This window comes from Trichoplusia ni, chromosome 4 (genome assembly GCF_003590095.1).
Source record: "Trichoplusia ni isolate ovarian cell line Hi5 chromosome 4, tn1, whole genome shotgun sequence".
NCBI classification, from domain to species: Eukaryota; Metazoa; Arthropoda; class Insecta; order Lepidoptera; family Noctuidae; genus Trichoplusia; species Trichoplusia ni.
The window spans coordinates 10,205,554-10,219,834 of record NC_039481.1 but is presented as its reverse complement, the minus strand read 5'-3'; the positions used below and the strand labels follow the sequence as shown (position 1 = coordinate 10,219,834).

At 35.1% G+C, this 14,281-nt stretch overlaps 1 protein-coding gene across 1 annotated transcript in view; it reads left to right on the top strand.

Moving 5' to 3' along the window:
• Positions 1 to 11,472, top strand: part of LOC113492984 (neuroligin-4, Y-linked-like) — a 92,137-nt gene extending 80,665 nt beyond the window's left edge. The window contains exons 6-11 of the mRNA XM_026870740.1: positions 1,098 to 1,596; positions 2,750 to 2,840; positions 4,632 to 4,793; positions 5,308 to 5,459; positions 9,238 to 9,356; positions 9,662 to 11,472. Coding sequence (XP_026726541.1) covers positions 1,098 to 1,596; positions 2,750 to 2,840; positions 4,632 to 4,793; positions 5,308 to 5,459; positions 9,238 to 9,356; positions 9,662 to 10,677 — 2,039 coding nt within the window. The 3' untranslated portion in view covers positions 10,678 to 11,472. The remainder of the gene's footprint in view (positions 1 to 1,097; positions 1,597 to 2,749; positions 2,841 to 4,631; positions 4,794 to 5,307; positions 5,460 to 9,237; positions 9,357 to 9,661) is intronic.
• The last annotated feature ends 2,809 nt before the right edge of the window (positions 11,473 to 14,281 follow it).

The window sequence follows — 14,281 nt, the reverse complement described above, 5'->3', positions numbered from 1 at the left end:
CTTTTATTCAGTCACCCCATACTAGTGGGTCGGAATTATTACAAAGCTTTTTTTCAACCTTATTTCAATAAAATGTTGTAGTCCTAGATGAATTATTAAGTTATTGAAATACTAATTCTACAAATGAAAAAGAAGCCTGAGTATCAAATTAGCCTCAATAAAAATAGTCCAACTTGTTCAAGATCGCTAAGGGTACTTTGTTATTTACATCAAATACCATTACAAAATCCTTATGAGACAGAATAAAACATAAGTTCAGTACCATTTTTCCAGACAATCTTTTTTTGTCAGCTATTTACGTCAGAAATTCTTTTCGAAGAGGTAAAAATCGTTTGTGATCCCTAATTGGCTCAACGTTCAAGTTAGACAGTAAAACGTTGTATAAAGTGAGCATTTCAACAAAGTAATCATCAGTCGCTTTGCTGTGCACAAATTTGGCAAAATTGAACCCGGAATTTATTCCATCAGTTTCAAAATTAGACTTCCTTTGGGAATTTGGGATTTTCAAATGTATTTTTGTCGATGACGATCAAACTAGAACTTTCAACGTAACCGTTCATTTTGATTCATATGTTATTTCAACGACTTTGGACCGTGAATATTCATGATGGGACGAAACTGACTCGAGATTAAAAAGTTAATTAGAAATGTGTGAGCAGACCCTTTTCTCGTGTTTGTATAAAAACTCAGTCAATTAAGTGTTGAGAGCGCATTCGAGCGCAAATTCTAAAATATAAAAGGGAATGAAAATTTCAAAGTTTTTTTTTTGCATTTTGATATCGTGATATTGCTTTTGCCCTTATTTGTATGAAATAATTTCTGTTTCGAAATAAAATTTTTATTTTTAAGGCTACTTCATGAAGTCGTTTCATTAAAATCTACTTATGTAGTAAAAAAGAATTTTCTGGGTTTCTCTAACTTTGTCGGTTTATTTCTCAGTTTTACTAAAATAAATGGTTTCGAACTGAAAATTGATTAACTTTGATAATTAACAAGAGCAATATAAAAAAATAGTTAATCAATGTATTGGAACAGTCTAAATTCTACATTAAATAATTATCTATCAGGCATCTACTAAAATATTCCACTTCTTACAGGCCTATTTCATCGTTCAATTCTTCTATCGGGATCAGCACTAAGCTCCTGGGCGTTAGTCGAAGATCCAGTCAGCTTTTCCGTCCAATTAGCAAAACAGTCAAACTGCACGCTTCCAGAAGACATCGTCAAAGATCACGAACTCATAGTTGACTGCCTCCGAGAAGTGCCACTCGAAGAACTGATGTCAGCCGAGATCAGTACACCGAGTTATTTGACAGCTTTTGGCCCTTCCGTAGATGGCGTTGTCGTCAAAACTGATTACGCCAAAGAACTCCTCACATTTTTTATACCTAACGATCTCCAAGGATTCTCCAGTGTATCCGGAGTGAATAACCTCAAAGCTGATAAAAGGAGCGGAGAAAGGATGTTTGGGATAAGGGGTGGACAAAATAAGTATGATCTGCTCTTCGGTGTTGTCACTAGTGAAGCCCTCTGGAAATTCTCGGCTCAGGATATACAAAATGGGTTCGAAGGCGAAAGAAGGGATAGAATAATAAGGTAAGGTCGATGTTTATTCAGCAAATTGGTGTTTGAACTTGGCTATAGACGTCTCCTCGTGAATAGGTTGTAATCAGACGTATTGGATATTGAAGGTGAACACAAAATATTTTTTTCATCGAATTCCATAGTACTCGTATATTTGTTACATCAAGGCAAACTCATGTTTCTGACGCACGCTTTGAAAAATTTGTTTGTAGAGGGAAAACGGTGAAGCCATGTTCAAATATAAATTATTCAGACTGAGATAAGCGAAAAGAAGTGTAAAATTTTGTACGTTTTGTAAAATAACGGTGGTTACCTTCTTTAGAACATGTAACAGTAGCTACTAAATTTATAATAGGACAAGGTAAAAGATACGCAAAAATAAGCCAGGCGTGATGTAATTGAAATTTATTTGACTACCTACAATTTTGTTTGTTCTACCCTGTTAATCTCCTGAAACGTAAAATATTGTGGGTGTAAAAGCCTCCTGTAATAAGTTTGAATATTTCTTAAAACAATTAGGCACTCGAGTACTTGAAAGCAACCAACGCGTATTGATCCGAGGCCTATTTTACGAAAAACAAAAATCGAATAAAAAGGAAACTTTTACCGATCTAAGTTTCTCTAAACCAATATTGGGCTTGTTATTTGTTCTGTCTGGAGGGTCGCCTATATATGGGGCGACATAATTGCCCTTTTTCAGCATCTTCTAAAGTACATAAGTAATTTCAGGCAATACGTTTCCTTCAACTAAACTTCCACTGGAAAAAACACAGTTGCGTTTCATTTATTAGCCTACTTTTGTTTGAAAAATATGAACATTGTAAATCCCCCTTTTAATGTTCTTGTCACGCGGTGGAAGCTTTCTTTTTGCTGTTTTTACACAGGCACCAATTACACGCTTATCCGTAGGCTTTTAAAAGGGGTTTTATGCGATACAGTTGTTAACTAGTGCGGTAGCAGATGTGTGACGCATTTTGTTTTGAGTGCAAAATAAAGGAAATATGTGGATTAATGTGATATTCGTTAAATAGGATAACAAAATGGGGACATTTCGACAATTGTACATTGTATGACTTAAGCTGATAGAACTAAGGTTCATGTTGAAGTGCATTAACAAATTTGATATATTATTATGGTTATTAAAAATTATTATTATTGTTCACAGGACTTACGTCAGAAACGCCTACACATATCATTTAAGTGAAATATTCTTCACAATTGTGAATGAATATACCGATTGGGAAAGGACAGTCCAGGTAATTATAAAATTCAGTATTTTTCTCTCTTTAGAGACAATAGAGAATTGAGTATTATAAAAAATGCTTCTTCTAATATGCACAAGACAATATTTTTTCGCAAACTGCAAAATGCTATTCGGGACTTCCTCTAAGGTTCTATTTATTGCGAGATGAAGATGTTTTAGAATTACGCACTTATAGGGTAAAACGGAATCCTCTTTCTAAGACTGCCTGTCTGGCCATACTTTGGTATCTTTACGTTAAAAAAAAACAAAGTTTAAAAAAGCCTGGTCCCCATAAAATGTTTTATGGGGACCAGGTTTTTTTTAAACTTTGTTTTATTTTTATTTTAGTATGACAATCATAAGTATCAAAATTATAGAAAGTTCTTCGATAGTGCAAGCAGTAAATATCCATAATATACCTGTGCATTTGGGAAGCACATAATTAACATGTCAAAAACTAATAACACCTGCAAGAACTTCCCACTTTTCGAACAAACTCTCAATCTCAGTTAAAGATTTTAAAAGTTAAACTAAGTTAACCTACTTGAACCAACTTCAGACGGCACACGTTTGTGATGACTTGGCAATGGCACCAACAGGCGCGTTTGGCACTTGCCACTAAATTCCTGGCACTGCCAAATTCTCACTGTTTCCGAGTTCAAGCGACTTCGTATTGGGTGTCCCGGATATATTTTATAGGATAAGTTCTGAATAGCTCTCAGAATTCGATTTATGGTGTTTCATTTTACTTAAATTATTCATTTGTAGTCATACAAATAATCTTTTCCGTTTTTGTTGGCTCCGTTATTTTCAATTCAACTATTTCTTTGTATATATCGTGAATCTCATCAGAAAAATAATGACGATTGTAACTTTTTTCTGATTCTGCCATTCACATTAAACTTTGATCGCTTTGCTTTTAAATTAATTCGGATCTTGAATTCCGAACTTTTCAATTTCTCATAAATTATTTTCCATCTATAAATACACGTGTCTATAATAACTGGTTCATAATACTGGAACACATTCTCAGTAGGCGTGTCATAACGTGTGAGCGCCTGGTATATATAGCCGCGGGCTGTTGACCGCTAATCCAAAGGTCACCGGTACAAATCCGACCCCGTTAATGATTGTGGTGGACTTACAAACATTTAGCTTTGAGGAATTCTCATAAACGACTCAGAAATTTCCATCATTAGTTCTGATGCTAAAGAATGGGCAGAATTTTGCCTGCTCATGAAATGATACGCTTTTTATTCTCAAGTCTAGAATTGCTTGAAAGCACGTGATTACACTTGCAGATCACGCTTGTTGGATATATTCTAGTTTCGTTAGCATTCATTCTACAAAAGCTTTGGTGGAAAGGTTAATCTTGTTTCAGCCTTGCCTACAAAAATAAGGTTCGCTCGTAAAAACTATTCGTTCTGTTTGATAAAATTCACGACGTTTTATTCGTAGTGTAGAAATCAGCTAAATTAAATCGGATTCGAAACGTGAAACTTATTACATTTCGGATACACTTGTACCAATTTTAAAATTCTTGGTGTCGAAATGTTACACTAATGTTCAATAATTTCTGGTGTTTTGTTAAACTCCTATGTATTTTATTACTTGACAAACCCTGTACGTTATGTAGGATCCACGTTAATTTGGGCGCCCCTCGTAACTAAGACTTGGTGCAAATTTTTTACTTCGAGACCTTGTTTTAGATCGTCAGTTCTTTAATTGAATATTCTATTTTTTACCCATTTTCTTGCCTCTCTTTTCCTATTTCCATAAGTTATAATCTTTGTTTATCCAACAGCATCCAATAAACACTCGGGACGCAGCTGTGCTGGCGCTCTCAGATGCGCAGTACGTGGCGCCCCTGGTGCAGACCGGCGACTTCCTCAGCTCCCCGGACACATCTCCCAGGACATTCTTCTACGTCTTCGATTACCAGACCAAGGATGGGGACTATCCTCAGGTGAGGGTTAGAATATTTTTATATTATTTTATTTTATTTATTTTTCGTATTAGTTGAACTTATTGTTTGAAAACAAATCAGTACGCACTGATTTGTTTTTTGTAAATTATTGTGTTGATTTTTATGTTGAATGTCATTTTGATAGCTTAATAATAAATTAATAACTTGCATGCCATGCATGGCATATTAAAAACACTTTGATTCAATTTATACTCGTGCGTAATTAATTAATAGACTTTATCATTTGGTAACCTTATGATTTGATGGCCTCGACTCATTATTGTAACGTTATCAAAGCGCCTGGAAAACGACCTATTTAAAACAAAAACTTTTGATTTTGATTACTTAATATAAAATGTTGTCCTCGACCAACATAATATGTATATAGATACGTTGCGCTCATTTTTATTTCACTATGTCTTCTTCATCTTACCAACTAACTCTGCGTACAACTAAAATACATATTTCATATTTCTAGTGCATATAAAACTAATATTATCAATTTATATTTTAGCGCATGGGTTCGGTACACGGAGAAGAGCTCCCTTATTTATTTGGGGCCCCATTAGTCGAGGGTCTCGGCCATTTTCCTAGAAACTACACGAAATCTGAAGTGGCGTTATCTGAATCTTTCATACTGTATATGGCGAATTTTGCAAGGACTGGGTAAGTTTTATTGCGTCTATGTTTAAAATTATAACATATTCGGGGAGAAAGTTCTTTTCCATACTTGGAAACAAATTTAAAATTATCATTTCAGTGTCACGTTTGTTTTGATTTAAAGCTGTTTTTTGCACCGAACAAATAAACCGGTAAAAAATATTTGTTACGTGAGGGGTTTCACAAATATTCAAGTCGTATGCACAAGACACACAGACTCAGAACGAACATTCGTGGATCACACATTTGCTTGTCCTAAACGGAGATTTAACCTGCGACAAATCATTCGTGATGATCTATACTAAAGATCAATTACTGTATATGACACCTATGTACCTACAATTACAAAAAGTCATAATCGGCTTAAAATTCTTGTCTTTATCCTGCTTGCCTTTTGGCAAGTATATCGGGGGATGCATCTAAGTTCAAGTCTTTTAAGAGGAGTGACTGCCTATTTCACCTCCTCAACCCTTTAGTCAGACTGCTTTCAGACTTTCTTGCTATAATGAAATGAGCTCTAATTAAGCGTACTAAATTTTAAAAGGTCGCCCGACTAGTTTCGACTTAAAGCAGTGTGCCAAATTATGACTCTAAGCCACGGTAGGGTCGTGAGTCAAACTGGTGTCTAGCAGTGCAAGAAAAAACAACTGCATCATTCAAATCTAAGTATGAATCGTCAGGAAAATTACTTTCAAATGAATTATACATTCGAGACATTTCTAGTGGCCAGTAGCGTCCTCATAGTTCAGTTATGTTAAGTGAATACCTAGTTATGATGTACTTAATGGAGTGTCACTCACAGCGGGTGTAGTCTAACATCTCATGTAGCTCTGCCCCAGTTTATGTCCTCGTGTTGCTATGCACTTGGAGATATGGAGGTAGTAATGTTATCATCGTTATCAAATTGAGGGACACAATATTTAACGTGACACCTATAAATTGGTACTGTAATGTCTATGTATTTTTTTGTGTTCTGTGATAACGTAATTGTTTTTTTTTAATAGTAAACAGAGATCTAATTCAGTATTATTATTATTATATACACTATTGGTGCTCGACTAACCATTTTGCACATCATTGATCGCTCTTGAGGCCCTCAAGAGCGATGAATGATGTGCAAAATTGCAGCACTGTTGTTGACTTTTATTCCGTTTAGTAAGTTGATATTTCTACGATTATACACTCAATAAGATTACAAAAACTCCAGGTGGAAAATAACATCAGAAGAAAAGTTAAATGCAAAGGACTCTATGGTTCGCAAATAAGCAAGCAAAGTATGTTTTGGATTCTCATGAGCGAAACATACTTATCATCACAAAAGCTATTAACCATCAAACGTTGACCTCCCTCAGTAAATAATATCTCTCAACTTACCGACTTATCCCTATAGAGTACAAGGACCACTTAGCCCCAACATGAGATCAATCAAAGTACTAATCTCTACAAACATTGAATTGTAGCCAAAAAGGGCATTCAACTAAGACCATTACTTACAACAATTCAACACAATACTCGTTCATCAATCAAAGCAATTGTTATTATTTATGTAGGACTCCCTTTGATTTATTTGTCGGCGATTTATTTCTTCTTTTTCCTTTTTTATTGGCGATTTGAATATAATATTTGACCTTGTCGAGTTTAGGAAATGGATAAACGAGTTTTTCCCATTAAAGAACAGATTTTAGCTTCCAAGAATTTGAAATATTTGTCTTAGAGAATTTCTTTGGAATTCAATTTTGCTATTGAATACTTGATGCCTTGGCACGACGAAAATAACGAGTAATCTATTTTAATTGGTAATAAAGAGTCTTAAAAACTTTTCTCTTTTTTACGAATATTTGATGTAGTAAATTTTTAGTACCATCATAGTAAGGTCAGTCAATAGCAGACTGTGATAAGTCAGCTGAAGGAAAACATAGATACCTACCTTAATATCAAAGCAGCAGCGTCCAAATTGAATTGTTAATACCTTTATTAAGTAAACGTACGCATAACCTACGTTTATACCTAATTACCTAACCCTTACTCAGCCTTGCTAAAAGAAAATCAATAACTCTAGCTGACGCTACGTAAATCATAGTTGCGTGTGTACCAAATTTATATACGACTCGGCATTTAAGAGTGAACATTATTTCCCACGAACGTGTATTAATCAATGCGAATATAACGAAATATCGTATCATTATTTTTCTCGGAGAAAAGAAATATAAAGGTAATTCTTTCTCAAATAACTATTTTATTATATATCGGTAAAGATTTTGGACTCCAAGTAAAAATTCACCAATGAGTGAGTGTCGTATGCATGTGACTTGAATGTTTGTGATTAAATTCCTTATTGCGGGAGGCGTTTTTTGTGGTCCCTTGGTAGTAAGCTTTTAAACGAATGATATTGTGTGTTTGGCTTTAAATCTAAGTTTTATCAAGAAAAGAAGTCTTATAGATTACATATTTGTTATTGACTTAGATGCCCATCTCCTTGCCGTAGTCTGCGAAAGTATTCCCTCTGGCCCTCGTATATTGGAATTCATAATTCATAGAAGCATTTCAGGTATATTCAATCACAAAAAGAAACTCATATTATTTGAGAATGATGAAAGATAGCGTGACAAAATTTCAAAGATTACCTTTACTCAACAGTAAAAAATAAAAAGCCGGAAATAAAACAATTGAATAGTCAGCCATTGTTTACCTTATGTTTCATAAACGTTATCGAACAATACTCCAGAACGCCTTTGTTCTATATAACCATGAAACGAAAATAAATTTTAAATGCGTAGGTAGCAACAAATAATGACAACAAACTGAATAAAACCTACATTAAGTTGTAAATTTTATACGACAAATCCATTACAAGGCTTACTGAGTGTATTTCGGCGTTTCCCCGTACATTTTCAACGAAGAAACTTTATTCCCAGTCCCAATTGTTTGTTTTCCAATTTAATTGAAATAACCGTTACATTTCCCAACTACCCGTCAACAAAGTTTTAGGTGAAATAATTTTATTTAAACTAACAAGAGACAGGCGGTGAATCGTTTAAATTTCGAACAAATATCGTTTGCGTGAAGTACTGTTATTGTTATTATAATGAATTAATTTTACGTAAAAGTTTATTGCTATTATGGAAAGGATTATAGACAAGAACGTTGAGTTTGACCTAAATAATGGCAATAAACAGATTTAGGCTTAAGATAAGGTTGCCAGTATTATATTTTATGTGAATTTACTCTTTATGGATTTTAATTTGCAAAGGTATCTGATATTAAAATTAAACACGTTAGTGTTGGTCTGAATGAATACTAACTTTAGTCAACAGAGTACGAACAACTATTTTGAATTGGAATTTGTATTGACCAAAATGGATATCTGAGTGGTATAGAAAACCACGCTAAACCTACTGTGGCACTTGTCGTGGGTTCGACCTCTGCTTAAGTCTGGGTGTCTTTGTGCACATGACTTGACCTCTAAAAAAACAAATTTTGCTGTGCCCGACAGGGTCCATAATTGTTTCTCTTAATTTTACCCACCAGTTTTGTACACATTATGGAATGCAATAAAGTTATTGATTGATTGACTTGAATGTTTGTAAGACGCACAAAGTAAAAGTTCTAATAGCGGGAGTTTTTTTTAATCATTTATATATTTCAATTCTTTTTATTTAACGCCACATAATCCTAACTGATGCGGTTAAATTTAATTGAACATTTCCGAATTCAAAAATCAGTTAAGTAATAAATCGCAGCAACGCAACCATGTGGCTAACTCTAATATTATATTTTTCTTTAGGAACCCGAACGAAGTCCATCGTCAAGAGTCAGTGCTGCCAATATCACGAGAGCGGAATAAGTACAAGAGCATACTCTGGGACGAATACGACACCCTGTACCAAAAGTATCTGGAGATTGGTAAGCCGTTAAATTGAACCAGATTTAATTTTTTCTAAAATGAGTTTTAAGCTGTAAAGAATAAAGACCAAATTAAATGACTAAAACTTGATTATTTCATCGGTGTATCCTTAAAAAAATTGCTAATAAACGGTTGAAAACAGGACAATATCCATATTGAACTCATACAAAATTTAATCTCGCTCACCTGACCGCTGTAATACCAATTTCAAAAGTTAATTACAGCGACCTTTTTCATAAACGCCAACCGCAAATTTCGTCTTTTAAATTCTTTATCCCGTTACACACTCAAAATTCCATTGCAGGCATGAAACCGCGGATGAAAAACCATTATAGGGCACACCAGCTGTCCGTGTGGCTACGGTTGATCCCCGAAATCCACCGCGCGGGGATGAAGGACGTGGTTGCGAAACACAACCTTTTCAGGAACCACAACGACCCGGAGCTGTACGACGGCCTCGTCAGGCCCGACCCGCTCACACGCGCCAACTATTTCGATCCCACGATGGAACTGTACCGCAAACCGACCTACAACCTCTCATTAGACATACCCTCCACTACGATGGATGCTTACGTCACGACGTGCATTAGTGTGATGTCCGCCAGACCTGGCTCCGCAGTCACACAAAGCCAAGTCCCAAACAACACGCACACGCAAGACGTGTCCAATTTAGAAGTAGCAGGGTATACAGCGTACTCCACAGCTTTAAGTGTCACGATAGCGATAGGATGCTCTTTACTCATATTGAACGTCCTCATATTCGCCGGCGTTTACTACCAAAGAGATAAAACTAGACTGCAAGTGAAAGCACTCCAGCAGCAACAGAAACGAAACCATAACTCAACGTTTGATAGCGTATCTTCGAAGCATCCCCATTACTTCGTCGGACACTCTCAAAGCTCGAGTACGATAGTAGACATCGATCATCAAGACAAAAACGCGATAATCGCAATGACAAATCGAGTTCCCCACTTCACTACAGCCAATTGCCCGAACGTTTGTCACACGGGGATACAAATGTCGAATTTGTCACAGAAATCGAGTCCGCCAACAAATAGGGGACAATGTACGACGTTGCCGAGAAAAGTGGGGTTCAGTTATCAGCAGAATCAGATATGTAACGCGTCGAATTGTATGACGTTGCCGAAGAACACGACGTTTATGAGTAGTGCGGGTAATCTGCCCGACGTGCAGGCGCAGACGGGGCAGTCTCAAGGGCCGGGCAACGGGTCGGTGCTGCCGCCGCCCGCCTCGCCCCCTGCGCAGCACTTCTCGCAGTCGCGAGTCCCCCAGGCGGCCATGTCTGAAATGAACGTATGAGACATGGAAGATATTTACAATTATGTGTAAAGTGACGGTCGGAACCTTCAGTGAAAGTGTCACGGGACAAGCCATGGTTGTAAATATCGGACTAAAACAAGTGTATATACGATGTTAAATTAATGTAATATGTAATACAGGTAACGTTTTAAGTATTCATAGATGTAATGTATCTAATTCTAGGTTTCTGAATAAATTGTCATTTTTAAACGATAATCCAATTTTTCAGAAATCGACATTAATTGTAAAAAAGTTCGTTGATCATGTAAATATTATAATTTGTAATATCATCGCCATTGAAAATGGATGACAGAGATCCAGTCATTTGATAAAAATTAATCGCGGTCACCTCATTAAGCATACGAATAAACGAAATAAATGTGAACAGAGAATGATTGGAACAATGGAATCAGACCGGGAATAAAATCAGAACCTGGAAACATTGTGACTTCATTAGATCTGTCATTGAAAATGACTAATATTGTAAATAAACTAGAATCTTAAAGACTGTATACTTAAAGTAAGACAATTTTCTGTTCTAACAGCCCATGTGACACAGACAACTTGGTTCTTGCAACGAATTACTTTGAGATGTTAAAGTGCCGGCATTAGGAAGTTTTTAAGACGGCAAATTATCTTTATTTTCCTGCCTAAGTACGTGCTCCAAAGTTTCTAGAACAAAAAAAGTAATTTGTTTCATTTACACGGAGATCCTGACCGAGTATAAAATTGAGATACCAGAGTAAAGTAAGTAATGAAAATGAAATAAAAACAACGTCCGCAAAGAATTGTTTTTAAAACATTGTACACTTCGTTGAAAATAGTAGATTTGTTTGTATTTATTTCAGTAATTAGGCATCGGAATCTATTCATGCCAGTTAAGTCCATGAAAGTTAGGAATTTTTGAACGCAAGCCCTCGAAGATTAAAATTTTCCCCGTTTTTGCCACATTTTCCATTGATCTTCGCTCCTATTAGTTGCAGCGTGATGCTATATAGCCTAAAACTTTCCTCGATTAATGGTCTATTGAACTCAAAAAGATTTTTTCAATTTCAACCAGTAATTCCTGAGATTAGCGCGTTCAAACAAACAAACAAACTCTTCAGCTTTATATATTAGTATAGATATTAGAACTTGACTGCTTGTATGAAATTGCATTTTAAATTCACAAACAGAGAAACAAACAAATCAGGACTTTAGCATAAAAAAGGAAAATAAAATTTTCCACGTTTCCATTTTCACATATGAATTGGTTCGTAATGTTTCGTCCAATAAAAACTTTTTACCTTTTCATGCATAAATAAACTGTTTCACTTAACGAGAGTACAAAGAGAACATAATGATTTATTAATACAGTCAGAGGATCCTCAAAAAGAATTGTCCGAAACAATACGTGATCTGAGGACACGGCAGTGCCCCAGCCAATTAAAATGTACTCGAAATGTTTTGTATAATTTGACTTGGTACACAACGGACTTGGGCAAATGAATGTCTTGAAATCCGATGATTTCAAAGTGATGAGTTTCCCATTTTTTTTTGGAAGTCGTTTTACATTTTTGTAACTCTTAGAATTTTGACATAACTTGGATCCCAAGTTCTTGGGTTCTTGGCCACTTCTTGTTTCGTACTGTCTTCTACACAAATACTTAAACAGAAATAAATAAAGGTCCTAATGGCAATCTAATGTTAGAAGTTTAAATAAAAATCTGTTTATTATTATGTCCTAATATTTCAACATATCCGTAGTTTCACTAGTTGAAAATGCGTAAAAATGTACAAAAAAAAGTCAAAACAATCTGTATTGTCATCAATAAAATTGTATTTATTGAGAGTTTGGGGACGTCGGGCGTCGCCATTTTGAATCGGCCATGTGCAACAACGTACGAATTTGTAATGGGCCTTTGGAGGTTTAAATATTTTGTATTGAAACTTGTACCGGGGTTCAATTGTACATTTTCCATTGTTTGTTTTTTTTTTGTTGATGCAGGCATTTGTTGGAAAAAGGTAACAATTTTTTATTGGTGCACTAAAACATATTCTAATTTTACAGTAAGACATATTAGGCCCAAAATAGTATAATATCATAACAGTGTAACATATATTCTTTTATTCGTATTTACAATCTAAAAGAGCAAAAAGCAAGTGAAAAATAACTTCTACATCAAATTAAGGTACAAAAAATCTAAAAAAAAATCAGTTTAAATCTATCTTTATGCATTGCTTGTCGAAATATTAACCCACACGTGGAACATCAACTTCAAAAAATCCCAACCCCTAACGCCACTAAAATTTAAAAACGCCTTATTTCAAATAACACACAATCAGCTTCCCCTTAAATCGAAAACAGGCTCGATGACGTACGCACTCGTAATACTCATCTGAAAACAAAAGCCTAACTTAAAATAACAATGTCTGCTCGTACATTACCGATCCCAAAAGTAATTTAAATTCCCGTTTCATCAATTTACGAACAACCAACGCGACCGCAATCATATAGGTTTATACGAGTATTAGCGGCACTGGTTTCCCGTAAATTTTGTGAAAACATCGGATTTTAGCCTCAATTTATTAAAAATTGTGACCGCTATGGCTATAAACTCGCCACCTATTATGGGCCTATATAAATAAGACTTTTGATGTCATTTTACCCGGTAAATGGGTTGTGGGCATTAAATAAGCCGATCCATGGAAAATCACTCTTTGTATACCTTTGGTAACACTTTAGGGATTTCAATTTTTATGTTGTTTATGTGTGATTCAAAAAGGGTAAAAATTGACCCTTCACCTTATGTTTTGTTTTTCGATCAGCCCGATACAAAAGCAAATATCATCTCTAATGGAATGTTTGACTTAAAAAAATCTAAACAATACTTCCAAAATAAAACTTTTATTATGTAAACAAAGATTTGAGATGATAATAGTAAGTAAAAAACTCATGTGACGTCACATACCAGTACATTTTTACCAACTAGTGACATTATTATTATTGACATCTTTAATATTTTTTTAATCTGCCTAAAGGACTAATTAGATTTTAAGTCAAATACCGCATTAACTGATTTTAAGGTGTTAAAAGCAAAATTGTTTTTCCATAAATTAAATTATTTTGAACGCGAATACGTGGCGGATGGATGGGAATGTATCTGGAATTTTAACAAATTCTTCTGCATGAGCAAGTTCTACCAACATAGAAACATCTGTGTTTTCTTTATTCTCATTGTTCTAACAATTCTCTCTGCATTGCAGATTATTGTTCTCATTCTACGTCTGCAAACTAAACAAATCTAAGTTGAACATCGTATTTTCTTAATAAACTCCCAAATTGTACCGTCTAATTAGATTAGCTTGAAGTAAGTGCAAGTTACTAGACAAGTGTAGCTAAAATGTCGCAACATGTGTGGTTGGGCAGGTAAAATGCTGCTTCTAGTTGCCTGGAGCTACTTTGCCGCTCAGTTGCAGAGATCTCAAAGTTTCTCGACTTAAGCTGGTCTTATAACAACGGTAAAGTTTTGGTTGGCTGCGAGTGTAGTACTGCTGAGTAAATTAATAAATTTACTGTGGTGGGAGGGAATGTTAGATGTATTATTGGGATTTAAGTAATATA